General features: G+C 56.4%; 1 protein-coding gene across 1 annotated transcript in view; it reads left to right on the forward strand.

Moving 5' to 3' along the window:
• FRMPD3 (FERM and PDZ domain containing 3) overlaps nt 1-27,290 on the forward strand; it is a 135,782-nt gene that overhangs the window by 84,937 nt on the left and 23,555 nt on the right. Inside the window, exons 3-13 of the mRNA XM_075896708.1 lie at nt 658-812; nt 1,882-1,984; nt 4,343-4,388; nt 6,989-7,093; nt 10,193-10,300; nt 11,103-11,234; nt 12,694-12,813; nt 14,645-14,781; nt 17,936-18,062; nt 18,886-18,975; nt 21,403-21,582. Coding sequence (XP_075752823.1) covers nt 665-812; nt 1,882-1,984; nt 4,343-4,388; nt 6,989-7,093; nt 10,193-10,300; nt 11,103-11,234; nt 12,694-12,813; nt 14,645-14,781; nt 17,936-18,062; nt 18,886-18,975; nt 21,403-21,582 — 1,296 coding nt within the window. The 5' untranslated portion in view covers nt 658-664. The remainder of the gene's footprint in view (nt 1-657; nt 813-1,881; nt 1,985-4,342; nt 4,389-6,988; nt 7,094-10,192; nt 10,301-11,102; nt 11,235-12,693; nt 12,814-14,644; nt 14,782-17,935; nt 18,063-18,885; nt 18,976-21,402; nt 21,583-27,290) is intronic.

Below are 27,290 nucleotides of genomic sequence, written 5' to 3' on the forward strand. Positions count from 1 at the left end.
GATCGGGTCATGACACAAGATGGGCCGGATGACACAGACGTCAGTGCCCTGGCCGCCTGGGGCACAGAGGTCTCACTCCAGCGGAAGGATGGTGACGTGACTCTCAGACCCCTTCCATCACACACAGCTCTGAGTCCACGCTGCTCCCGTGGAGCCCAGACAGCTCTGTGGGCTGGGGCCGGATGCCTCAGGTATCGTCAGCCCTACTGTCAGCGAAACGCCGGCCGCAGAGCCCTCGTTTCCGATGGCGAGGTCGGAGGCAGGCAGAATGGGCGGATGGCTCCGAGCCCGTGGCAGGGATTGCCATTGTGGAGGGACACCCAAATGTTTGGATGCACAAACTCAGCAAAGCTGAGCGGGAAGCCACGGAGAAAGGAGACACGCCGCTTCCGGCAGGCCTTCCCCAGCGGGGCCCACCCTCGATCCTCCACCCGGGGGCCCCTGGCAGGTGAAGCCTGCTCCCTCAGGAGGCAAGGCACGGCCCCCCTGGGGGGAAAATCTTCAGAGCTGCGCTCCTGGAGCTGTATGGCTCCTCTCCCTAGCGTAACGCGGCAGGTGGAGAATGTGCCTGGGTGGGGGGGTTGGTCAGTGTACGGACTTGGTGCCCTTGTGTTGCGGGCTGGCTACGGCCGTCACTCGCCCTCTCTCCCTCTCCAGCCATGTGATGCCGGAGGAGAGCGGTGATGCTATGGAATGTGGCCAGCTGCCTTCAGACGCTCTGCGACAGGTGACAATCCAGCGGGACCCCCTCTACGGCTTTGGTTTCGTGGCTGGCAGCGAGAGGCCGGTGGTGGTGCGCTCGGTAACAGCAGGTAGGCAGGGGGAGAGGGGCTGTCCGGAGCGGAGCAGCCGCAACCGGCGGGAAGTGAGGAACGGGCAGAGCGGGACAGGGCCTTTCCGCGGCTGGGGCTGGCAGGCACCCTGAGGCAGACCCGGGAGTGCAGGTGGGATGGGTTTGAGGGTCAGTTCTCTCACCTGGGGAGAACAGTGGGGCGGAGGCTAGGAAGATATGGGGCCTTCAGACCCCCCAACTGACGGGATGGCGTCTGAGGGAGCTTGGAGGTACAGCAACCACCCCCAGTCCGTGCCCTGTGCTCCTGGGGGCCTTGCCCATTGGAGAGGGGGCAGTGCCCGTGGCAGCCAGGACCCGGGTGAGCCAGGCCTGCCCCGGGCTGGCCAACAGGGCGACCCAAACGCTTGGAGCTGCGTGAGGAGGATGGCCGAGCGCATCCACGGAGGGGCAGAGGAGCCCAGGAGGAGGCAGAGCCCCTCAGGGCGGGGGACACACAACATGCCACTGCTAAGGTGGCACCGGCAGCGCCATGGTTACTAGCCCCTTGGCCAGCCCTAAGGAGGTGTTCTCCGCCCGGGCAGCACCTGCCCCGACAAAGGATCCTCTGCTGCTGCCCTGAGTCCCCTGTCCCGACAGACGCTGCCGTTGCTCAGGGCCTGGGACAGGCTGGCAAAGGAAAGGGGCCACAGGCAGGAACGCGGGAGGGGGCCCCTGAATCGAGTGCGTGTGGGAGGAAGAGAGCAGGGCATCACTGGGCAAGCCAGCTCCCTCTTCCCCATGGACCAGCAGACACCTTCCTCCGTCTGGGTCTCAGCCCTTCCTGCGAGTGGGGCCCCTAGCCAAGCTGGAGCAGGTCCCCGGCGTGGCGCCGGTTTCTTGTGGAACAGGAGCAGGCCACGTAGGAGGGCTGTGAGACAAGCCATGGCCCTTGGTGCCTGCGTGAGCGGTGCGGGCAGCCGAGCTGGCAAGAGAGCCCCGTCGCTGGGCTCTGAGAATGGCCCCGTTCCTCTGCCGCCCCCTCACCACGCTGACACGGGAGGCTCCCTTCTGCTGGCAGGGACTCTGACACGGCCTCTTCTCCCCGACAGGAGGCCCCTCTGAGGATAAGCTCCTGGCAGGAGACCAGATTGTGGCCATAAACGATGAGGATGTGAGTGACGCCCCAAGGGAGAGGTTCATTGACCTGGTCAGGTAACGGAATCTCCCCCCACCTCATCCGGGGGCAAGAAAGGGCGGCGGAAGGGGTGTTAGTCACAGCTCTGCCCAGGGCGGGCCCAGAACCGCCGGCCCAGAGCCTGGGAACTGGCCGCATCTCGGCAGCGCCACAATGGAATTCAGCAGCCACGGCCACGCACTGCAGAGACCAAATGGGCGCTGCTGGAGTCAGGGCTGGTGCGGCACTGCTGTGGGGAGCTCACCCCCCTGGGTCTGGATTATCCCGGGCCAGGCACTGCTGTGGGGAGCTCACCACACCGGGTCTGGATTATCCCGGGCCAGGCACTGCTGTGGGGAGCTCACCCCGCCGGGTCTGGATTATCCCGGGCCGGGCACTGCTGTGGGGAGCTCACCACACCGGGTCTGGATTATCCCGGGCCGGGCACTGCTGTGGGGAGCTCACCCCGCCGGGTCTGGATTATCCCGGGCCAGGCACTGCTGTGGGGAGCTCACCACACCGGGTCTGGATTATCCCGGGCCAGGCACTGCTGTGGGGAGCTCACCCCCCTGGGTCTGGATTATCCCGGGCCGGGCACTGCTGTGGGGAGCTCACCACACCGGGTCTGGATTATCCCGGGCCGGGCACTGCTGTGGGGAGCTCACCCCGCCGGGTCTGGATTATCCCGGGCCGGGCACTGCTGTGGGGAGCTCACCCCCCTGGGTCTGGATTATCCCGGGCCGGGCACTGCTGTGGGGAGCTCACCACACCGGGTCTGGATTAGCCCGGGCCAGGCACTGCTGTGGGGAGCTCACCACACCGGGTCTAGATTATCCCGGGCCTGGCACTGATGTGGGGAGCTCACCACACCGGGTCTGGATTAGCCCGGGCCTGGCACTGCTGTGGGGAGCTCACCACACCGGGTCTGGATTATCCCGGGCCGGGCACTGCTGTGGGGAGCTCACCCGCCCCCCCCCCCCCGGGGTCTGGATTATCCCGGGCCGGGCACTGCTGTGGGGGGTTCACCTCGCCGGGTCTGGATTAGCCCGGGCCTGGCACTGCTGTGGGGAGCTCACCCCGCCGGGTTTGGATTAGCCCGGGCCGGGCACTGCTGTGGGGAGCTCATCCCGCCGGGTCTGGATTAGCCTGGGCCAGGCACTGCTGTGGGGAGCTCACCCCGCCGGGTCTGGAGTATCCCGGGCCGGGCACTGCTGTGGGGAGCTCACCCCGCCGGGTCTGGAGTATCCCGGGCCGGGCACTGCTGTGGGGAGGTCACCCCGCTGGGTCTGGATTAGCCCGGGCCGGGCACTGCTGTGGGGAGCTCACCCCGCTGGGTCTGGATTAGCCCGGGCTGGGCACTGCTGTGGGGAGCTCACCCCGCCAGGTCTGGATTAGCCCGGGCCAGGCACTGCTGTGGGGAGCTTACCCCACCGGGTCTGGAGTATCCCGGGCGAGGTACTGCTGTGGGGAGCTCACCCCGCCAGGTCTGGATTAGCCCGGGCCAGGCACTGCTGTGGGGAGCTCACCCCGCTGGGTCTGGATTAGCCCGGGCCAGGCACTGCTGTGGGGAGCTCACCCCGCTGGGTCTGGATTAGCCCGGGCCAGGCACTGCTGTGGGGAGCTCACCCCGCTGGGTCTGGATTAGCCCGGGCCGGGCACTGCTGTGGGGAGCTCACCCCGCTGAAGGCTGCCACTGGCAGGAATTCTGTTTGCCTGACCCACCCCCACCAGGCGCTTGCCCACCCAAGTGGTAAGCCCGTCCGGCTCTGAGGACTCAGGCGCATGGCCGTTTTGCTTGGGGCAGAGCAGGCGTGAGTCTCGGTTCTAGCTGTGCGTGACGCTCACCAGTGGTGCCTGTCGTAGATCTCTGCTTGCTCTGAGGAGCCCACGACTGGAATTAGAAAGACAGAGAGCTGAAGGAGCCGGGCTGAGGGAGCAGGACTTGATCCCCCCATGTCCCACAATCCCATTTCCCCACAGCTGGTGTCAGCTGGGAAAGGGCTGAGGTGCTGCCAGAGGGATCTGGATTTCAGCGCTCCCTGCCTGGGAGGGGGTCCCCGCCTCGTTGCTGGGAATCCCCAGCCACCCTCCCGCCTTTGAGCCGCCAGACCTTAGACAGCCGGGCTCGGCTCTGGCTCACGCAGCCAGTTCAGTACAGTTTCTGCAACAGAGGCAGAAGCTCCCACAATCCAGACGTCCCCCACTGGCACTTATTACCTGGTGCAAAGCCCCTCCGGGAGGCGGAGAATATCTGAGCCGCTGCCTGGCTGGGGAGAGAATTTGCTGTCTCAACCCCCAGCCCAGGCTCTTCCACCTCGTGTTTCCATCTGCCTCTGTGCCCCGGGGCTGCGAGCAAACCTGCCCTTCACCGTCCCCTCCCGTCCCTTCTCTTGCAGGAGCGCCAAGGATTTCATCGTCCTCACAGTGCTGCAGACCCACCAGGTGAGCTCCGGGAGCTCTTCTAACACAGGGATCTGCTGCAGGCCCCATAGGCAGGCTGAGCACTGGGGAGTGCGCAGCGACCGCAGGACTAGCCGCCACCAGCAGGGGGTGTTGCAAGAGGCGGGCGTACAGCACGTTGGGAGCAGTCCGAGTTCACAGCTACCCCTGTACCAGCCGCCACCAGCAGGGGGTGTTGCAAGGGGCGGGCATACAGCACGTTGGGAGCAGTCAAGTTCACAGCTACCCCTGTACCAGCCGCCACCAGCAGGGGGTGTTGCAAGGGGCGGGCGTACAGCACGTTGGGAGCAGTCCAGTTCACAGCTAACCCTGTACCAGCCGCCACCAGCAGGGGGTGTTGCAAGGGGCGGGCGTACAGCACGTTGGGAGCAGTCCAGTTCACAGCTACCCCTGTACCAGCCGCCGCCAGCAGGAGTCGCTCTAAGGGGGTGGCCTAGGAAGCCGGACTAGGGCTGGAGGGGGGGAGGCTGGTGGCTGCTCAGACAGGGCCTCCCTCGGGATGCCGGAGTGTGCGGGGGAGCGGTGCAGCAGTGCTGGGTGCCTTACTGGGGTTCAGCCATGAATACAGACCTGGTGTGTTTGTGGCCAGCCCCGGGGCCCCCGTGGACTTGGCACGATGAGACCTGGTGGGAATCCCCCTGAGACACGGAGCCACTGGGCTTCCCCAGGCCTCTCGCCTCCTTGGCACGCCGCGCGGCCGGAGACCTGCCCGGCACTGCCGGATGCTGGCTCCGGGGGGGCGAAGTCGCAAAGAGCCCGCGGCAGCCACCAGCCATGAAGGCAGGACGTGGTGTCTGCTCCCCGAGTCGCTGATCTCAGAGAGCGAGAGGTGTGTGAGGGCCCCTCCACTCTCCTGCTTGCTTGCTGTCTTGGAAGGAGGGCGTTTCTGCCCAACACTGTTCCCCAAAAACGGAGCGAACGCCGACCTCGGCCGCAGCTTTGCTCCTTCCTCGGGAGAGTGCTGGGCAAGGCTGCTCACAGACACCCACAAGAATGGCCTGCACCCTATAGCACGCGCTGAGAGGACCGCCGTGACAGGACAGGCTGAGTGCTCCAAGACCCACATCCTCTCTCAGTGCAGCAAGAGTAGCACAGGCCCGGGGAGTGGGGGGATACAAATTGATGATTCTTTTTTTAATTTAAAAATAGATTTTTCAATTTAAGTCCAGTTTTTGTATTTTGTCATTTACGTGATAATAAGCTTTTCTTTTAAAAATAAACCCACTTAAAATGCAATCTGAATGTAACCAAACGGTGTGAAAGGCCTCCATGTATTATAATCTCTTAAAACATTGAAATTAAAAATAGATATACTGTATTCATGAGCCTCTGTCAAAACCGTTTGAGTTGAAGGCTGTTTTTCTTATATAAAGAAAAAAATTGGGAGTAACATCTACCTTCTGATCTCCAGCTTTATAAATATGTTACAACAGGTGATACAGATTAATAAGGGCTTGTTTTGTTTTAATAAAAATAAATGTTATATGCTGTTTTGAGTGTTTAGTTCAATTCGGGTACGTCTAAGCTACATGCCTCCGGCGACGGAGGCATGTAGATTAGCCAGATCGGCAGAGGGAAATGAAGCCGCGATTAAAATAATCGCGGCTTCATTTAAATTTAAATGGCTGCCCCACTCTGCCAATCAGCTGTTTGTCGGCAGATCGGGGCAGTCTGGACGCGCCGCGTCGACAAAGAAGCCTTTCTTGATCGGCACAGGTATGCCTCGTGAAACCAGGTTTACCTGTGCCGATCAAGAAAGGCTTCTTTGTCGACGCGGCTCGTCCAGACTGCCCCGATCTGCCGACAAACAGCTGATCGGCAGAGCGGGGCAGCCATTTAAATTTAAATGAAGCCGCGATTATTTTAATCGCGGCTTCATTTCCCTCTGCCGATCTGTCTAATCTACATGCCTCCGTCGACAGAGGCATGTAGTCTAGACACACCCTTCCAGTTGCCATTCTAATGCAGCTTGAATCATGATAAAAAATATACTAAATAAGCAAGATACCACACACCACGTTCTATCAGGCTAAAAGTGTATCATTCCACTATAAGAATCTGAAAATATTAAGCTAGATAATTGCTTAAATAAACATGTATTGTTGTAGTGTATCCTTGTAGGTAGCAAAACAATGTACCAACTCTAGTGTAAAGGCTCTGTTGAGATGCATCTTTCTTGAGAAATAACTAAAGGACAAATGAAAAAAGAGATTGAAATGGGGTTCTACTCCGTGATCTGAATCACCTGGATTTAAATTGATCCATCCTACCCAGGCTATTGCAATGCAAATTTCCGTCCCTTACCCTTGGCAGTATGAATCTCGACCAGGAGAGACCACCTGTAAGAGCATTATGAATCTGTAGCACTCCAAGGTTCAATCCGGTCTTAAGGGAACTGTGCCAATAGCTGATTTTTGGTTCCAAAAAATCAGAAAAAAATTGGGATTGACCCAAAATGAATTTAAAAAAAAATTCAGCAGTATTATCAGGGCTTCTTCCTCTTTTGTGCACCGCCTCCCCGAGGCTCTGTCCCCCTCTGCTCCCCAAGGACAGAGGTTTAACACCTTGTGTTCTCTTTGCAGTCCCCAAAATCCGCTTTCATCAGTGCAGCCAAGAAGGCGAAGCTGAGATCCAACCCAGTGAAGGTCCGCTTTTCAGAACAGGTCACGGTTGGTGAGACAGATCCAGTAAGTGCTGCTCTTCCTTTGTCCACCTTGCACTGACGGGGGCTTCAGCTGTCAGCCTGCTCCTCGGCAGACGGCTCTCCCTCGGCTGGTGCAGCAATTCTGGGGGCTGTTTCCCCCAGGGAGAGGGTGATGCCTGAGAAATCTCTGCTAATCGGGCTGTGAGCAATGGACTGTGGCTCATGTAACTTCACACAGGGCAGAGAAAGGACTGTGATGTGCATCGCGAGAGAGGGATGTGTGAGCACGGGTGATAGGGCTGGCAGGTGATTCGCAGTGCTCTGCGCCAATGTGACCTAGTTGTGAGTGGAGATGTTAGCAATCGGTTATTTTCATAACCGTGTAACTGCTACAATCCTTAGCGGTTACACGGGGCCACTCTTGCTCCCTGCTACGCTTCACTTCTGCCTTGGATACAGAGGTAGCAGACGGGAGCCAATCCACACGGGGAGCCGGTTTAAAAACCAGCTCCCTGCGCAGACTAGCTGTGACGGCGCGTCGGGTTTTTCCCGTCTCCTGCACCCCCATAATGGCACAGACAGACTCCACCAGCCAGTAGAATAGGGGGAGTTTATTGCTCCTCCAGGATACAGCACAGCACAGATGTAATCTGGTTACAGGAACTGTGGCTAGGAGGCCTCAGTACCCCCCCTTGAGATGGGGGGTGGCTGGGCCCTACAATCCCAGTCTGCTCCCTAGCTCCTTCTCCCCTGCTTCCCAGACAGAAACTAACAAACTCTTTTCCAGCCCTGCCCCCCAGCAAGAGTGGCATTCCACCTTCCTTTGTTTCTCTCCCTGGGGGGTAGCTGGTCAGACAGGTTGAGAGACCCTCTTTGCATAATGACTCATCCCCTGCCCTGCTGGGCCATGCTACAGCCAGCGGAGGTCACTCACAACCCACTGCCCAGCATAGCAACCAGCAAGGTACCCCCCACTACGTCACACCGGCTTCTGCCTGCTGCCCTGCACTGCTGCCTCTGTATTTGAGGCAGCAGCACAGGATGGCAGGCGGCTCCCCTGCGTGCTCGTCATTTAAATCTCGGATCGGCGGGCTGGGGCTGAGTTTTAAATGCAGAGCATGCGGGAAGGGGAGCTGTTGTTGCAGTTAACTGGGATTGGTAACCGATAAACCTTCACTTATCAGTTACCAGTTACCCGGGTAACCGTAGCATCCCTAGTTGTAAGGCCCGCCTCTGTGCCCCAGATTAGTGTTTTGGGAAGGAGGAGGAGCAGCTGCTTCGTAGATCTCCGTGGACTGGCAGGACAGACTGATTTGTACGTCTCGTGCACCCCACGGTGATCAGAGCACAAGCGAGGGGATCTCTGTCTCTCAGGGCAGCTTGGGCACATGCCAGTGACTGGTCTTGGGACTGCCCCACAGCAGGGCAAAGGAGGCTGGGTGGGAGGGGGCTCCGGGCTATGTGTGCAAGGCTGTGGCGCACTCCCCGGGTTCCCACCCCCTGCATGCACACCTAGATTCACCTGTGTCGCTTGCAGATGTGCCATGCCGGGAAGCAAGCAGAGACTCCCATTCGGTGAATGTCAGTTTGTATTCAGGGGTGTGCAGGGCGCTGAGAGAGCGAGCAGAGGCCCCAGCATCCACAGGCAGGTCTAGCTGAGCTTCGGCCATCTGTAGTTGTAGCAGTGACTGGTGGCAGCATTGTACAGACATGGCCTAGTGGTGGTAGTGGGTTAATATTTGCTCAGTGTTCAGTGAGGGGTGGGTGTTTTTTCCTGCCTGTTGATCTATGAGAAATATCAGGGGTGTGAAGCCTGACGTGTCTGGCTTTGCTGGAGAATTCCTCGGAGGGCTCTGGTGGGACCATCTCTGCCCTTAAGCAGAGGGGTAGTAGGTATTTGAGATGTACCAGATCTTTTTTTCCAGCTGTTTTAAACAATCCGTATCCCCCTAGTCAGGTTTCACTTGTTGGGTATCTGCGATGTCCGCCGTGCCACTTCTCCAGCGTCTTACAGGGGCAAACGGGACAGAAAAGGTCTGATCTCTAATGGGAAGAGCTTTTATTAACGTTGCAAGCCTCCTTCCTGAGGACTCCAAAAGGGCACAAGCCCAATTTTCTTTCCCTTTACTGCTCACCCTGAAAACAAAGGGTGTCCCCAGCCAGTTTGTTCCTGTCAAGATAGCACTTTCAGAGTGCGCCGTGCTTGCACGGAGACGTCTTGTGTGATTGGCTGAAGCACCCAGAGAATCTGTCCTCTGAGCCAGCCAGGCGGATCTGCTGTGATAGTTTTGTCATCAGAACGAAGGCATCTGGGATCTCAGAAACGGATCCTTGGCGCAGGATCCGTGTCCCTTGCTCCCAGCAGGAGGCTGGTTTACAGAGGAGTGGGAGGGTGTTGCCAGTGGATTTAAATGAGGAGTCCTCTGGTGTAAACCCCTGTGCTTTGAGAATGACGGGGAAAGGGACTGTTCTGCCTGGGTATTTCTTGTAGCAACGAGAGCCTGTGATCCTGCCCCAGTGTTCATCCCAGTGACATTCTCTCTTAATTGCACAAAGATTGTGTTAAGCAGCGCCAGTAAAAATAAATCTTGAAGCGCTTCTAGCAAATTCTATTTTTAAACAAAATCAATTAAGTAATTATCTGATTCAAACATTGCTTGCTAAATAAAAGCCTGCGCTGCACTGCCTGCATGGGACGTGCAGGTCTGCAGAGCGGTTTTCTGGGTGGCTTGAGATGCGCGAGGGCCTTCGGTGGATCAAGGGAGATTGGGGAGGGGGGGCGGTTCCTCTTAACTGTAGCCCCCACCTCGGATCTGGGAAGAGGGACAGGAAAAAGCCTAAGGGGGGGGGGGGGAGGCAAAGATGCCTAATGGAGTAGTATGCCCAGTATGTGACTCCACCAGGCAGCTCTGACATTCTCAGCCCTTGTGCTTTCCAAGAGCGTGGCGCAGAGGCTGGGTTTTGGGGGGAAATTGGCTTTTACTTGATGCGTAATTCTGAAGGAGCAGACAGTGCAGGAACCAATCTAGCCCTGACTTTCTTTGTTTCATTGGCCTCCTCCCCCTCGTCTCCTGTTCCCACACTCTTCCTTTTCAACCTCCCTCTCCCTGGCTCCATCCCCTCCCCCGGGCCTGTTTGCCAGGACATGCTGAAGAAGGAAGCTCTCCTCCTCATCCCCAATGTGCTGAAAGTTTTCCTGGAGAACGGGCAGATCAAGTCATTCACGTTTGATGGCCGAACAACCGTCAAGGTGGGAGCCTCCTCTGATCCCGCAGGCCCTTCCTCTTTGCCTTTGCTTGTTCCCTTTCCCGGCCTCCTGCAGCCTGGCGCAAAGGACTTGGCTGCCTGTGCCCCGGCCCCAGATAACAGATCACGTTTTCCTCCCTGGCTGCTGTGGTTTCCCTGCTTTTCCTCTGTGATCCCCATTTCACCAGCCTCCACCTTTGTTTTGGGGCCTGTTCCAGTCTCCAGAAGACTGGCTTTTGATTCAAGCCGTTGGCATGCACTGTGCTACACGCCCCATTGCGCTAGCCTCGTGATCCCCACGCGGGCACCAGCTACGGCTCTTCGCAGCCACGTCTTGCATTCCTTGCACACAGCTGGCCTGGGAAGGGGGGACATTGGCGGCATGGAGAGGGGATTATTCCTAAGCCTGTAAAGCCCATTAATAATAACAGGCTGCTCTCCTAAGACCCAGCACAGCCTGACTGGGACGCCACGGCACAATCAGAGAGGTGCTGTAACACAGCTGCCCACCTCGTACTCTGCGTTCCGTCCTCCCACCCGCAGCCTGGGGCCTCCTTTCTAGAGCTCCCCCCAATGCGAGGAGGGCTGGCTCCTTGCCGGCTGCCCTGTGCTCAGTGGAGCTAGTCGCTCTCCGATAACGGGGGAGGCCTGCGGGGAGAAACGTGGGGGTATGACGGAGCTGAGCTGTGTGCTGACGGTGCCCTGAGAGACCCGGCTCTTGCAGCACCTCCTGCAAAGAAGCAAACAGCCGTGACCTGCTGGGCCCCGTAACCCTCCCCGTGTGTCTCTCTGGGTTGCTTTGCCAGGACGTGATGGTGACGCTCCAGGACCGCCTCTCCCTGAGGTACATCGAGCATTTTGCCCTGGTCTTGGAGTATTCCAGCCCAGAGCAGAGCCACAAATTCCTCCTCCTCCAGGACAAGCAGCCCCTGGCCCACGTAAGCTTCTGGGCTGCTGGCTGGGGACTTCCCCTGTTCCCCGGCTCTGGCTGCCTCCGCTGGCGGGTGCAGAGGGCGGGGGGCTCCCCCGCGGAGGAAGACGCGCTGGGCTAGGCTGAAGGTGTGGGGTGGAATCAGCCGGGTGCCACCAGCCACCTTTGGGAGGAGTCCGGAGGGCTCAGCTCTGCAAGGGGGAGTCAGTGCTCAGAGGGGCTGGCCAGGGAGGGGAGTAATTGGCCATCTGTCAGTCACACCCGTTCCCATGGCAACGCGGAGATGCTTTCTGTCCCCGAGGGGGGAGCGTCGGAAGGCCAGGGCTAAGGAACATCCTGGCACAGCATCGGGGAGCCAAGCAGCTGCCTTCTGTGTGGCCAGGAGACCCATCCTGGCTGGCTAGCGACAGCTGCCCGGCGCGGTTCCTCGCAGGGTTAGACACGAGCCATGTTCCTTCCTCCGGCCCGGAGGGGGGGCAAGAGGGGAGTCCAGGGCATAGGTCCCCCCCTAGCAACCTACCCCCACGTGGGTTTCAGCCCCACTCCAGGGGCTCACTGCGATGGAGGCTCCTCTAGGGCCACGAGGGAGGGTTGCCCCTAGCAGCCCAGGGCTAGCAGGGGCTGGCTGGCACTTCTGTGGGCACCAGTAAGAGGGGGGAAGGGCTGACTGGGCTGTGGGTCTGCCCCACTGCATGCGTGCTTGCTGGGAAGGGGATGGGGCAGGCGAGGGAGCAGCAGTGTGATTGGCGGGAGAGGCCACGCCTCCCATTGTTCTGCAGCGCCCCCTCTGGCCAACTGAGGGGTGTTCTGGTGGCGTGCATGGAGCTCCCCCCCGTGTCTCTTGGCAGCAGGGCGTAGCTGGGGGGACCGTGTTCGAAGGGTGATACCAAGGCACGGCTGGGCTTTGTGTAACAGGGAACCTTAGCGGCCTGCTGGAGAGGCGCCTGAGAGGGCAGGCTGCAGGCCACATGCCCAAAGGGCTTTCCATGTGGGCTCCAGTCTTGCAGGCCCGAGTCCTGGACGGGAGAGGTCTAGGAGCCGGGTCTGTGGGTGCAGGCGAGTAGCAGGAGGTCTGAGTACCTGCACCTGCACCTGTCTGCTCCGCTCTGCGGTGCTGATAGGACCTTGGTATGTAGGTGCCTGCAGAGCTGGGCTAGTGATGCCATGTAGCTCCTCGTGCAGGAACGGCTCTGGCTCCTGCCAGCTCCTCTCAGGGAGGCGGCCTGGCACATGCCTGGCAGAGGTGGGCTGAGCTGGGAAGTTCCAATCCAGCCCTGACTCCCCTGCAGCCTGGTGCTTATCTCAGAGACTCTGTTTGGGCCGATCTCCATTTCCAGGTGGGGAAAGTGGGCAGGGAGGGGGGCTGTGAAATGCAAAGCTGGCTAACGGCCTGCTCCCCGCTCTGCTCCGTAGAACAGCAACCCCTGCGTCCTGCCTCACCCGGTCGTGTTCTCCCCCGGCAACAGGTGGTGCAGAGGACTCATTACCAGGGGATGCGATGCCTTTTTCGGGTGAGCTTCTTCCCCAAAGACCCGGTGGAGCTGCTGCACCGAGACCCGGCAGCATTCGAGTACCTGTACATCCAGGTAGGGGGAAGGACTGACCGATAGAAATATTGCCTCGTTGCTGTTCTCAGGCCACTTCAGTCCCGGTGTTACTCAACATGCTTTGCATTACCCTGCCAGTGCCATTCAGAACTCTGGCAGTGTGAGCTTCCCGCCGGCAGTGCCCTGCCAGTGCCATTCAGAACTCTGGCAGTGTGAGCTTCCCGCCGGCAGTGCCCTGCCAGTGCCACTCAGAACTCCGGCAGTGTGAGCTTCCTGCCGGCAGTGCCCTGCCAGTGCCATTCAGAACTCCGGCAGCGTGAGCTTCCTGCCGGCAGTGCCCTGCCAGTGCCACTCAGAACTCCGGCAGTGTGAGCTTCCTGCCGACAGTGCCCTGCCAGTGCCACTCAGAACACCGGCAGTGTGAGCTTCCCGCCGGCAGTGCCCTGCCAGTGCCACTCAGAACTCCGGCAGTGTGAGCTTCCCGCCGGCAGTGCCCTGCCAGTGCCACTCAGAACTCCGGCAGCGTGAGCTTCCCGCCGGCAGTGCCCTGCCAGTGCCACTCAGAACTCCGGCAGTGTGAGCTTCCCGCCGGCAGTGCCCTGCCAGTGCCACTCAGAACTCCGGCAGTGTGAGCTTCCCGCCGGCAGTGCCCTGCCAGTGCCATTCAGAACTCCGGCAGTGTGAGCTTCCCGCCGGCAGTGCCCTGCCAGTGCCATTCAGAACTTCGGCAGTGTGAGCTTCCCGCCGGCAGTGCCCTGCCAGTGCCATTCAGAACTCCGGCAGTGTGAGCTTCCTGCCGGCAGTGCCCTGCCAGTGCCATTCAGAACTCCGGCAGTGTGAGCTTCCTGCCGGCAGTGCCCTGCCAGTGCCATTCAGAACTCCGGCAGTGTGAGCTTCCCGCCGGCAGTGCCCTGCCAGTGCCACTCAGAACACCGGCAGTGTGAGCTTCCCGCCGGCAGTGCCCTGCCAGTGCCACTCAGAACACCGGCAGTGTGAGCTTCCCGCCGGCAGTGCCCTGCCAGTGCCATTCAGAACTCTGGCAGTGTGAGCTTCCCGCCGGCAGTGCCCTGCCAGTGCCACTCAGAACTCCGGCAGTGTGAGCTTCCCGCCGGCAGTGCCCTGCCAGTGCCACTCAGAACTCCGGCAGCGTGAGCTTCCCGCCGGCAGTGCCCTGCCAGTGCCACTCAGAACTCCGGCAGCGTGAGCTTCCCGCCGGCAGTGCCCTGCCAGTGCCACTCAGAACTCCGGCAGCGTGAGCTTCCCGCCGGCAGTACCCTGCCAGTGCCACTCAGAACACCGGCAGCGTGAGCTTCCCGCCGGCAGTGCCCTGCCAGTGCCATTCAGAACTCCGGCAGTGTGAGCTTCCTGCCGGCAGTGCCCTGCCAGTGCCATTCAGAACTCCGGCAGTGTGAGCTTCCTGCCGGCAGTGCCCTGCCAGTGCCACTCAGAACTCCGGCAGTGTGAGCTTCCCGCCGGCAGTGCCCTGCCAGTGCCACTCAGAACTCCGGCAGTGTGAGCTTCCCGCCGGCAGTGCCCTGCCAGTGCCACTCAGAACTCCGGCAGTGTGAGCTTCCTGCCATCAGTAAATCTGTTCTGGGATGGCTATAATGTTGTTCTCCTCTGTGTTTGATGGAGATGTCAGACCCTGTGAAGACTGGCAGATCTGCTGAGGTGGCAGATGGTAGAAGGAGAAGCCAACCAGTCCCCTGCTGTCTGCAGAGCAGCTGGCTTGTGCCTGGCAGCTTGGGGCACTGCCGTCCCATGGCAGAGCAGTCTGGTGGCCGGATGGGGATGCTCAGGTGGTGTGTTTATGAAGCGGTCAAGGGGCCAGCTCCAGTCTGGTTCTGAGCCGTCTCCTCTCTTACCCCAGAGCCGCAACGATGTGATCAGGGAGCGCTTTGGGATGGACCCCAAGCCAGAGACGCTGCTGGGTTTGGCTGCCCTCCACATCTACATCACCGTCTCCGCCACCCGGCCCACCCAGAAGGTGTCCCTCAAAACTGTGGAGTGAGTCCTGCTCTCCCAGTCCCCGCAGCCCAGACCTGCCCCCTCCCCAGTCATGTGTCCTGTTACTTGGCCAGGGCTGGTCCCTTGTCCCTGGGGTCTGCAGGGGAATGCTGCAGGGTGCGGCGCTGTAGGGTGCAGCTGGACCTAGGTCAGAATCAGCTGATGGCAAGTGGGTTTGGCAGCAGGCCCCGCACCACGCTCTGAATGGGACGCAGAAAACATTTACAAAGAGATGCCTGGAACCAGCAGGATCTGCTTTGGTTACACAGGCCAGGCCCGGTGCAGGCTGGTGGGGAAGTTCGCTGTGAACCTGGGGCCATTTCCAGATTGATGTCCACAGCCGGCTGTGCCGTTTCAATAAGCAATGATCGGAGTGCTTTGCGTTTCCCTACCTCAGGCTATCTGAGGCTCCCAGGTTATGTTCTGCTCAATAACGAATTAGCCTCCACAGGCCCAGCCCACCCATCAGAGGAGAGGGCAGGTAGTATCCCTTTCTCACACCTGGTAAAACTGAGGCTTACCGGGGTTAAGGGACTTGCCCAGAGCCAGAAAGTGAGTCAGTGTCAGAGTCAGAAGTAAACCTAAGATCTCTGGAGCCCTGGTTCCCGGCTGTCACCACGAGAGAACCCTTCCTTGCCAGCTGAAACTGAGTGGTTCTCAGTTGCTTTGAATTCCGGGTTGGTTCCACCCCCAAGTGAAGCTGGTGCAGCACTCCTGGAAGGGGAGTCAGAGACCGTTCTCTTAGCCCCGGCAACCCAAACCCACCACGGTTCAGCCTTCCTGGCTGTGGCTGGGATGCTCAGCCGTGGCTTTGGCTCCCTCTGTAGGCAAGAGGGGTTTCTGTGTCCCAGCTACTGTTTCCAGCTCCCCTGCGCACCGACAGATGTGGCTGCCTCCTCTCAAAAAAGCCATCTTGGCATTGGAAAAGGTTCTGAAAAGGGCAACAAAAATGCTGAGGGGTTTGGAACGGTTCCCGAGGAAGAGAGATGAAAAAGACTGGAGGCTTTTCCTCTGAAAAGAGGAGACTCAGGAGGGTATGATAGACGTCTGTACAATCATGACTGGTGCGTGTGACAGACGGCTGTCTAAGCCAGAGCTCTGCCACTGTAGCCTGACTGAAGAGGCTGATGGGAAACAGCGGAGCAAGCCCAGGCTGAAGGGCTGTTGGAAACAGCTGTGGGCTTCATGAGGCAGAGGAAGGAGGCCAGGAGGGAGCAAGGAGCCAGGGTGTGGCTGAGTGTGCTCCCAGGCTGACGGAGGAGCTGGCTGAGTTCTCTGTAAGCTTTGTAAATAGAAGGTGGTGGGAACTAACAATAAAAGCACGGGTGATGGCACCAGAAGCGTCGCTGGCTGATTCATGGACCAGAAGGTGTCCCAGACCAACGGGCCTGAGTGGGGACTCGCCACAGTGTGAAAAAAGTGAATAAGGAAAAGTTATTTACTTATTCCCACAATATAAGAACTTTAGAGGTCACCAGATGATATTAATAGGCAGCAGGTTTCAAACAAACAAACGGAAGTTTTTCTTCATTCAGCTCAGTCAACCTGTGGAACTCCTTGCCAGAGGATATGGTGAAGACTAGGATTTTAACAGGGTTCTAAAAAGAGCTAGATAGATTCATGGAGGTTAGGTCCATCAATGGCTACTAGCCAGGATGGGTAGTAATGGTGTCCCTGGCATGTGTTTCTCTGGAAGTGGGTGACAGAAGAGGGATCACATGAGGATTACCTGCTCTGTTCCCTCCCTCTGGGGCATCTGGTATTGGTCACTGTTGGCAGACAGGACACTGGACCTTTGGTCTGACCCAATATGGCTGTTCTTATGTTCTCCACTCCCTTCCTTTGCATCCTGCCTATCTGCTCCCTGAGATCCCTCCAAATATGGCTGGAAAGATGCAGCCACGGCACAATGTGTGTGCAATCACTGGAGGGGAGGAGAACTCGGAGCATTTCGAAATCCTCTTCCGCAGTCTGGGGTCAGGTCAACCTGCAGAACCTCCCCCTTCCTCCTGTGGGGCGTAGTGTGGAGCAGTGTACGAGGTATTAAAGTCTGTGCTAGCATCACACCAGGGAGGGGCCCTGACTGGAAGCCAGGTGGGGCAGAGACTTTGTCTGAAAAGCACCTAATGGATAGAAATAACACACAGTTGTACTAGGGCTGGAAAGGGAGAGAACTGTTGTTTTGCCAGTCTCTTGGAATAAGGACAACACCCCATCTGGAGCTGGAGGCACTTTCAGGTGTGGAAGCAAAAATGCTGTAATGTAGTGGAGGACCAACACTTACTCGCTGTGTCTAGACTGGCCAGTTTTTCCGGAAAATCAGCCACTTTTCCGGAAAAACTTGCCAGCTGTCTACACTGGCTGCTTGAATTTCCGCAAAAGCACTGACTTCCTCCTGTAAGAAATCAGTGCTTTTTGCGGAAATACTATGCTGCTCCCGTTCGGGCAAAAGTCCCTTTTGCGCAAAATTTTTGCGCAAAAGGGCTAGTGTAGACAGCTCAGATTTGTTTTGCACAAAAAAGCCCAGATCGCGAAAATGGCGATCGGGGCTTTTTTGCGCAAAAGCGCATCTAGATTGGCACGGACGCTTTTCCGCAAAAAGTGCTTTTGCGGAAAAGCATCCATGCCAATCTAGACGCTCTTTTCCGAAAACGCTTTTAACGGAAAACTTTTCCGTTAAAAGCATTTCCGGAAAATCATGCCAGTCTAGATGTAGCCACTGGTTATAAGTGTGGATGGGCCTTTAGAAACCAACCGTCATGTTAGAAACTGGGGTCCAAATTCAGTCGTACTCAGTTAGTGTCAGTGGTTGTGAGGCTGTTGACTGCAGAGCAGTTACACCGACTGACACGGGGGCTCATTTTGGCCCCAGATTTGCATCATGCATTGAACCCTGCCCTGCTTCCCACCCCAGCCCCTGCACCAAAACTCCCCGAGCTCTGCATCTGGCTCACATCTCGATTCGCTCTGCTGCAGTAGCATGAGGCCTGCCTGACCAGTGGAACACTGCTGTCTGACCTGCTCCCCACCACCCCCCCTGCCCTCCAGTTCTAGCCAGGGGTATTTCTTCTCCTCCCTCCCCTCCATTCTCGGTCACCTGCCCCTCTTGGTGCTGAGTACCTGCTGCTCTCTGTGACGTTGTTTCTGCTTGCAGGAAGGAGTGGGGGCTGGAGCCGTTCCTGCCTCCTTCACTTCTGCAGCTCATCAAAGAGAAGAGCCTTCGGAAATCTCTCTCTCAGCAGCTGAAGGCCCATCAGAACCAGCCGCCCAGCGGCACCAAGGTAAGCCAGAGCCAACGCGACCGCACCCTGGGTCCCGGGCAGAAAATGCCGCAACTGGCATAAGCCAGCAGGAGCTTTTATGTTTTCACTTGCTATTAGTGTGCATGGCTAAGCAGTGATTCGTGTTATTGGACGCAATTGATGTTTTAAATCCATTGCAGTGGGCTGTAAATCCCCGGGGGCGATGGCCTGCTAGCCGGCTCGGCCAGGAATCCATTTCTAGGCTGATCTGGGTTTCACAGCGGTGAACTGTGGGGAAGCCGTTCAGAGAAACGAAGACCCAGCCTGAAACTTGGCCAGAAAGTCACCAGTGCCATTGACTCTCTGCTTATTTGCTGCTGTTTGTGCTTCTGCACATCCGTGTGTGGCAGTGCGTGGGGAAGGGCCTGGCCGCCCCCAGCCCGTGCCGCTGCTAGGGTTCTTGTGACGGAGGCACTTCTCAGGGGAGAGGCAGATCCCAGAGGGACACGTCATCCCCGCTAGGAGTTTGCAGGAATATCTGCACCTCTCAATGCATGTTCTCCATCACTGGGCCAATCGGCTGTTCGAAGGTTGCCCTGCCCCGCTGCAAAATAACAGGTCTGTTTCCGACAACAGCAGTTGTTAATGGAGCAGCATTGCCATCTCTACATCACCTGGGGTTGTCTCTATGGCATGTGTCATTTGAGGGACAATGACAAATTCTAACCCCCCCCCCCAAACTATGCACCAAAACACCCCCCAAGTTTCAGGAGAGGACCTTCCTTGACTCCTCCTTCGGGATCCCCCTTAGCTTTTTCAGTCTCTCAAGCCTTTGCCTTGTTACACTGATGTGTTTCCTCAGGTCTCAACAACCCAGGCAAAACTCCAGTATCTGCGGATCTTGAATGAGCTTCCGACCTTTGCCGGAGTCCTCTTCAACACAGTGGGACTGGTATGGTAATTCCAGCACGTTACAGAGTAGACCATCCTCATCATTTTGGGTGGGTATTCCTGGGTTCTGAGGGAGTCGCCTAATTGGCAGGTGGCCGCTGCCATGCCCCGCAGGGTACGTGCACACAGAAACACACACAATGGCTGTGTCTAGACTGTCCAGTTTTTCCGGAAAATCAGCCACTTTTCCGGAAAAACTTGCCAGCTGTCTACACTGGCCGCTTGAATTTCCGCAAAAGCACTGACTTCCTACTGTAAGAAATCAGAGCTTCTTGTGGAAATACTATGCTGCTCCCATTCGGGCAAAAGTCCCTTTTGCGCAAAACTTTTGTGCAAAAGGGCCAGTGTAGACAGCTGAGATTTGTTTTGCGCAAAAAAGCCCCGATGGCGAAAATGGCATTCGGGGCTTTTTGCACAAAAGCACGTCTAGATTGGCAAGGTCGCTTTTCCGCAAAAAGTACTTTTGCGGAAAAGCATCCGTGCTGATCTAGACACTCTTTTCCGAAAACTTTTCCGTTAAAAACATTTCCGGAAAATCATGCGAGTCTAGACACAGCCAATGTGCACAAGGCTCCATGATCTCCAAATCAATGGCCGACATTTCCCAAGGCCTCTCGGAGTCTAATGAATTCCCAGTGCAAGGTCAGAGTACTAACAGCAGCCCATAAAACATTCAGAGTCTCCACTGACTACGGGCCAGATCCTCAGCTGGCGTGAATTGCTGTAGCTCTGGGGAAGTCAAGGATTCTACGCCGGTTTATACCAGGTGGGGATCGGGTCCTTTGTGTCTGTCATTGTTTAATTAGACAATCTTCTCCCCAATTAATTTTAAAGAGCCTCGGCCGTGCTTTTAAATCCCAGTCCTGTTTGCCAGGGTTTGCCACTGTAAAAGTGAAGTGGCTGTGCTGTCGTTGGCCCTTTGACCGCTCATCTTTCCCTCTGCCACGAGTGTGAAAGGCCTGGAAGCATCCAGTCCCCCAATTCCCTATGTGAGGGGTGCCTAGATGGAGAGCCGAGTCCCAGGAAACACAGCGCTCCCCGTTCCACCCTGGCGAGGAATAGATCCGACAGCCTTGACGTTTCCATGATTAGCAATCCCAGCCGTTAGCAATTGGAAGCTGTTTCCTGGATACAGTTTCCTGGAGCACAGTCTCCTCCTTTTTCCTACTCCTCATCCTCATCAACACATCAACTCGTTTTGTCCACTGCAGGATGAAGGCCACGCAGCCAAACCATGAGCCTGTAGGACCTGCCAAGGTTCCCAGTTGCCTGGCTCATCTCCATCTCTAGTGGCCCTCGGGCCGCCCTCCATCCATGGCTCTCCATTCTGTTGTAAGTGTCATCCATCTGCCATTGTTGCCTCCTGCCACACAGACAGACTGTCCCTGCTTTCACTACATCCTCTTGCTTTGCTTCCTTCCCCATTGGGTTGCTCTGCTGCCACATGCTTTTTATGTACTTCTTCATAATTCTGTAAAAACTCCAGAAGCAGCTAGCCCAACAGCCCCAAGCAGGCCAGGCTGTATGAAGCAGGCAGTGTGGTCAAGGGTTACAACAGAGGAGTCGGTTTCAGGATTCCTGAATCCCATTGCTGGGTTCTGACTTGCCGCGTATCCTTGGGAAACCGACAGCTCTCTGTGCCTGTTTCCTCAAATGTAAAACAAGGGTAGAGAGACTGACCTAACACGACCAGGAGGGGCCCAGAGAGTTAATGCCCAGACAGCATTTTGACGTGCTCCGATGAAAGGCCTGGCCGAGGTGCAGTATATGTATTAGGACAATAACAGTACGATCATCAGAATTATTTTCCTGTTTGTCCAATTTGTAACTTTCCCGATATATGTTCCAGCGCAGCCCCATGTGTCGTGGCTGGAAAGGCTCCGTCAATACCGATTGCCATTTTTAATCCGAGATCAGCTTCTTTTATTGTTTTGCAAATTTCCTCCCCTCGACCCACTCGTCCTCCTCCCCTTCCACCAGCCTCCTCTTCCTCGTCCTCAGAGGGGATCTGAAAGCAGCCGATTTTGTAACAGGCTTTTACTTTTCTGTAGCGCCACAGCAGTCCTGAATATTTCATGCAGACAATCATTGCTGCTATTTATTTTTAACTAGTCTTGGCAGCCTGCGTGCCGTTCCCAGCACTGCAGAAAGGGGTGTTGCACTGTGGGCAAGCTCCAGGTGTGTTCTCGGCGTTAGCTGCCCCCCGTGCTCTGCATTACGTGTCTCTGGAGCCCTGGCCCCTGCCCTCAGCCCAGATCCAGGGGGATTTCAGCCAGCCAAGCAAATAACGCCTTGGCTGCAGGCTTGGTGCTGTGGAAGGAACAGGGCTCACATGGGGCTGGCCAGGCAGCCTTTCCATAGACAGCCACATGGCATTTTTTCACACACCTGTCTCTCTTTCAAATTGGCTGGATGGACGCCCTCTCAGGACGAGAAGCAGCCGGCCACCATGCTCCTGGTGGGCCCCCGCCACGGCATCAGCCACGTCATCGACCTGAAGACCAACCTCACCACGGTGCTGTCAGAGTTCAGCAAGGTCAGCAAGATCCAGCTGTTCAGGGAAAACCAGGGCGTGGCACGCGTGGAGACCAGCATCTTGGATGCCAAGGTAGGCATGAGTTACACCCCCCGCCGGTGCCGAGGGAGCTGTGCTCTCAGCTGGGAGAAGGGCCCCGGGGAGGAGTCTTGGAGGGTGCGCGTCACGATTCCTCGGAGGACTTGCCTTCAGGCGGCATTTAGGACATGAGTGCAGACGTGTTGGTTGGTCTCATCGTGAGTTTCTCCTGGACACTTGGCCACTGGAGGGAGGGTCAAGCAGAGTGAGCACTGGCTAGGAAGTCAGGAGACCTCCTTGCCAGCTTAGTGGCCTTGGGCTAGTCACTTCCCTCGTTTCCCCTCTGTGCTGTCTAGAGTGTGAGCTGCCTGGGGCAGAGACCGGCTCACCGTGTCCGTGGAGCAGTAGCGCTCTGGCCTTGGTCAGGGTCCCTAGGTGCCGTGACCAGAGGAGGAATCGCAGGTTGGGACTGAGATGCGTCTAATCAGCCGGGTGGAGATTTAGGACATGAGTGGTGCGAATTGTGTCCTGCCACCAGAGCGGGGACGGATATGACAAAAGATGCCTCTTGGCGGGGTCCTACCCCTCTGGCAGGTCTCTGAGGGGTCTGCCTCTCCCTTACGCCTCAGCAGCAGGGAACAGCTTGTTGTGCCAATGAAGCTGCAGGGAACTGAACTGAAAATGTGTCAGTCGGGACTGACGGGCGTTGACCACGCTGTGAGGGAGCAGTAGGAGCAGCAGGGGTGCTGCTGTCAAGACTGAGGTGAACTGGCACGGAACCCCTCCTGTCAGCCCCTCGCCTCCACAAGCAGCCGTGCTTGCCGAGGAAGGCTGTCGGCTTTGAGAACCTCTCCTCCCAGGCCTACCAGCCTCCGTTGGCCTTGCCAGCTCCGGGTGATCGCTGCAGAGTCCTGGGGCTGGGCACGGATGAGGCCCGTGTCTGCCAGCACACAGCGGTTGTTTCCGTTCACTATGGGGGTGTCCCCTCATGGATGCTGGGATCTGATGCGTCCCCAGATCTCGCTGACCAGAAACACTCCTGATGCTCAGCCTCAAGCTGCCCTTTCTTAATCTCAGCCCATGACTGAGTTTGCCCGCCCTGCGTTGTCGCCCGCCCTGCGTTGTACCTCCTTGGTGGGAACACCGTGCCGAGATCTGTGGACCGTTAGCAGGTCATCCACTGAAGTTGTCACTTAGCTTGGCTGTAGCACTTGAATCCCTCCCCACTGGTCCCTGCCTCTGGCCCCCAGTCACTCCTCTTGCTGTCCTCTGATCTGCCTCTCTCAGTTGTCACAACCTTTCTAGTGACAGGCCACCCAGAACTGAAGCAATATTTCAGCCCCCCTCACCCGCTATAGACAGAGCAGGATCGTTACCTCCCTGCTGTGGGATGGGAGACGTCTGTGTATGCAGCCTGGATCTGCCCTGGCATTGCTTGCTGTTGAATTACATTGCAATTTACTGTCCCCAGACACACGTCAGTCCCTTCCGATACCTCCGTGGAAGGGAAGCAGGAGCATCTCTGATTCCTTCCGCACTAGATGCATAAGCTTGAGGTTTTTCAAACTGAATCTCGTGGCTGTTTTTGTCACCATTTCTAAGCGCCTAGGTGTCTTTGTGCAAAGGCTCTCTCCACAGAGGTATTCACAAATGCACCCCGGTTGGTACCATCTGCCGATTCCACCCATGTTTACTCTTTATTCCCTCTTTGAGATCCCTAATGAACATATTAAATATAGACCAAACCTAACACCTGGGTCACTGAGCTAGCAACGTTCCTCCGGGGATACTCCATGCTTTGCTGTTTACTGTAACCTTGTGTTTCCTTCAGCCAGTTTGCAGCCCACAGGCCAGTATCCGGAAGCCAAATCACCTGAGCTAACTCAGGAGCGAGATTTCATGAGACGCTGTATCAAACGTTTGCCTAGACTACAGGAAATCCCCATCCTCTGCCTTTCCTTCCTCTGCTGATTCTGTAACTCTATCACAAAAGCAATCGAGTGTGTCTGACCCAATGTGCTCTTGTTCTTCACAAGCCCACGCTGTTTACAGCGCATGGTTCCATTGTAGTACCAGGTTACTTATCGGTCCCTCCAATTGTACTATTCATTTGATACAAATGGCTTTGTAGGCTTGCAGTCTCTCTGATGGCTCACTTTCCCTTGGCAGAAATTCGACCCTGGGCTTGCGTTTTGCCACTTTTGTGACACTTTCTAGGTTTTCCACAACTTTTCAGTTACGTGCCAGCGAGAGAGTTTGTGCACTGCGCCCTTGGAGGCCTGATCCAGCCCCCGTCTACCTTGTGGAGATGTTCCCATTGATTTCCAGGGACATTAGGTGCCCTCGCATGCATGTCATCAGATTGGTTGGCTGATCTCAGTACAGCTTTTCTAAGTATTCCCTTGCCTGGTCTTTATGTTACTTTAACAAGGACGCCTCATTTCCTTGCTCTTTAAACATCCTGTCGGTATTTTTCTGCTTTAGAAAAGATCCAAATAAAGCAGTTCAGGGTCTCAGCTCTTTTTGAGCCAGGGTTTATTTCATTCCCCTTCTCATTTATTAGTGGAGCTGTTTGAGAGTAGCCCAGTGAGTATTCACCCCCTTTTTCTGACTCACCTGGTCAGCCCCAAACTCTTCCAGCTGGGCCTGTCTCTGCGCGTCTGCACACTCGCACAATGGCACTCTACAGGGAGCCTGGGCGCTCGAGTAACACAAATATAAATAAGAACAGAATGTATCCCTCCCCCCCCCCCGGATGTATTGAGCCTCTTGCCTCTTTAGCGTCGAGTCTGCACCTGCTTTATTGCTGTGCTGATCCTTCCTCTGTGGATAGTTACTGAACTCTGTGTCTTGCTGTCGTTTCCTCCTCATCTCTGGGGCAGGGTCTCTTAACCTGAGATCTCCCAGCAGCCCCCCCTGGCGTCCTGTGTGTGTAGGGTCCGTCTAGTCTGGGGAGCTGTAATGATGATGTTTTTGTTTGGGATTCCCCGACTGCCTTCCCTGATGGGGAATTTTAATACCTCCTCCCACTACCTGGGTAATTCCGCACAATCTGCCCTCCTGGCACCCCTGAGCTGCTGCCTGGAGTGATCCCATTGAATTCAAATCGCACACGGCGGTTGGTCTCAAACTTCCCTTTCATTCTTGCTGCTCCTGTCTCTTGGGAAGTGCCTGAGCCAGGACAACTTCCCCTTCACGTTAACTGCACGTGGTTAGCCCAGGAGCCTCTGTGAGGAAGCCGGTTGGGCTGTATTTGTCAGTCAGCAGGTAACTGAGCAGCTGAAATCCCCGGTGAGTACAGCATCCTGAGGGGCGGAGCCCCCCATGGATTGGTTCTTGCTCTTGTGTAGTCCTGGTAGCCGCTAGCAGATGCCCCCTTGCCATTCCTCCTGGATCTTCCCCCTCTCTGCATTCTTACCCAAAGAATCTTACGCCACGCTCTCCCTCGCCTCGTGAGATCTTGCCAAGGCTGTAAATACGGCTATCGCAATAGCTATCCACATCCTCCTGCCGCTTCTGTGTGGATTGCACCCCCGGCCCTGGCTATTCTACTTCCGAGCATCATGCCTCCAGGTTTCCATTATGCTATATTAAAAAATAGCTAATCTCCATCATAAATACCCCGTTTGGTTCTTCCCCCATCCGTGCCGCATGCGTCTATGTGCATTAATACATCGGGATCGGACTGACAAACCTCCTTTGATTGACTTGTTGCCTTTGACTAGCTGTTAACGTTTGAAAGGTGGTAATACACTGGAATGAAGTGTGTCCCCAGCTGCCAGATGAATTCAAGGCAGCCTCGTTTTGTGTGAGGGCATTCAGGATGCCTGATTAACAGCTCTGGAAACAGGAAGTGCTCCTTCAGGATGCCTGATTAACAGCTCTGGAAACAGAAGCCCCCGTCTCTCCACAGATCCCGAACACTCAGTGACAGAGTGCACAGTCCACCCCAACAGAAACAGCTGCCGTTAGGGTGACAGACTAATTCTTTGTCTATGGCACGTTCGGCTCTCGGCCACAAGAGTGACCGACACGATGGCATTTGCTATGACGTTGCTATCCACAGGCTACGAACCAGAATGAGACCCCAGGTAGCTCTCGCCTGGTTCCTCACTGTCCCCCGGCACCAGATCTGAACTGGCACTTGGCCAGGAAATGCTGTGCGGGGCATGGCCGGTCCCTCGAGCCAGACAGTCTCCTCAGCTTTAAAAAACTTTCTGAATAAGATCCCCCCGCTGTAGAAGCAGACCCACTGCGCATCCTGCCCTGAAGCACACCCACCTGCCGTGACAACAGCACTTCTCATGTGGCACTTTCATCCACCCACCAAGTACATTCATGAACTAGGACTTGTTACGAAGGTCAGGATGTCTGTCCAAAATGCCCCCATCCCTTCCTCAAAGAAGGAAAGGCAAAGCTATCCTGCTGGTACCGAAGATCAGGGTCTACCATTATCCTAACGCTGGAGTGTGCTAACGGAGGCTGTTGCCATCTGTCTTAATTAACTCCACGTGCAAAGACAGGGATTCAGAGCCAACGCGTCTGGCCCAGAATGAGGCACATGCTAATCTAGACAGGACCGCAATGGATGAGACAGGCTAAAATGAGAGGGAGAAAAATCATTACCTTGAAGTGCTAATCTGCTTTCGGTAATTATTCTATTGTACTGTCGCTCCCCCTGTTCTGGCTAAACAGTAGGATGCAAATCAATCCATCTCTTCTGATTTTAAACCATTCAAGGGCAGTGTTCTAAGAATGCCCTTACTCCTCTAGAGACCTGGAGTCAAACCTACATCCCACTTCTAAATCTGCAGGTGCTCGGCAGAATAGCTGGGAGGGCATGTGAAAGAGATTCATTTTGGGCAAAGGCAGGTTGTGATGCTTTCTCCTCTAGGAATTCCCCTGATTAGCGAGATTCATGTTCCGCATTCTCTACCAGGGCTGGGTGAATCCCTTACAAATTCTTCTCTGGGCAGTCACTGGAATAAAAAATGGAATCTGCTTTGCTTATGTCAAGGACTCTTTTGTGACTGCTTTCCGTAGATATTTGAGCAACGAGGTTACTGTGGAAACCGCACATTTGAAGTGATTCTTCGTAGGGATGTAAAATAGCATGATCCCACTGGAGGGGACTGCCTGAACTGGGTCTCGCCTGTCCCAACCCGGGGTGCAGGGCTGGGGCTGCTGCATGGCCGGGCTGGGGTCCCCATGTCCCCGCCCGAGCAGCAGGGCAGGGGCTGCTGATGCGGCTGGGGCTGCAGTGCAACTGAGCGGGGGTCTCCTTGCCCCCGCCTGGGCTGAAGGCTGCCATTGCGGCCTCAGCCAGTTAACCATTTACATCTCTAACCGTTAAAGGATCTGTGCAGAAAGGCCATGTCGAATTCCAGAACATCAATTTTGGGTGCCCCCTAAATGCAGCCATAAGGGTTAAAATGCATCCAATCAGGAAAGAGGCACGTCATGCAATTTATGTGACCAAAAAAACCTAACCATGCTTCTCCATGGGTCCGTGGATAATTTCAGATTCGTTACATTTGAGAATGTCATAAGCTGCTCGTGGATAGTTCATGAGCGGAAACAGCAGCGTTGGTTATCTAATAAATTATTCACTCGGAAATAATTGCTTTTCTCTTGAGCTCCTCTGCTATCCCAGGATCCTTCTGAGTTAAGGACTCCCTGGTCTGGTCAAATGGGTCAGGTTTTACAAAACTACGGGCTAATTGAAATGTGCCGATGATTGATTTTTGTAACTGTTCGTGAAT

This window comes from Pelodiscus sinensis, chromosome 13 (genome assembly GCF_049634645.1).
Source record: "Pelodiscus sinensis isolate JC-2024 chromosome 13, ASM4963464v1, whole genome shotgun sequence".
In the NCBI taxonomy this organism is placed as follows: domain Eukaryota; kingdom Metazoa; phylum Chordata; order Testudines; family Trionychidae; genus Pelodiscus; species Pelodiscus sinensis.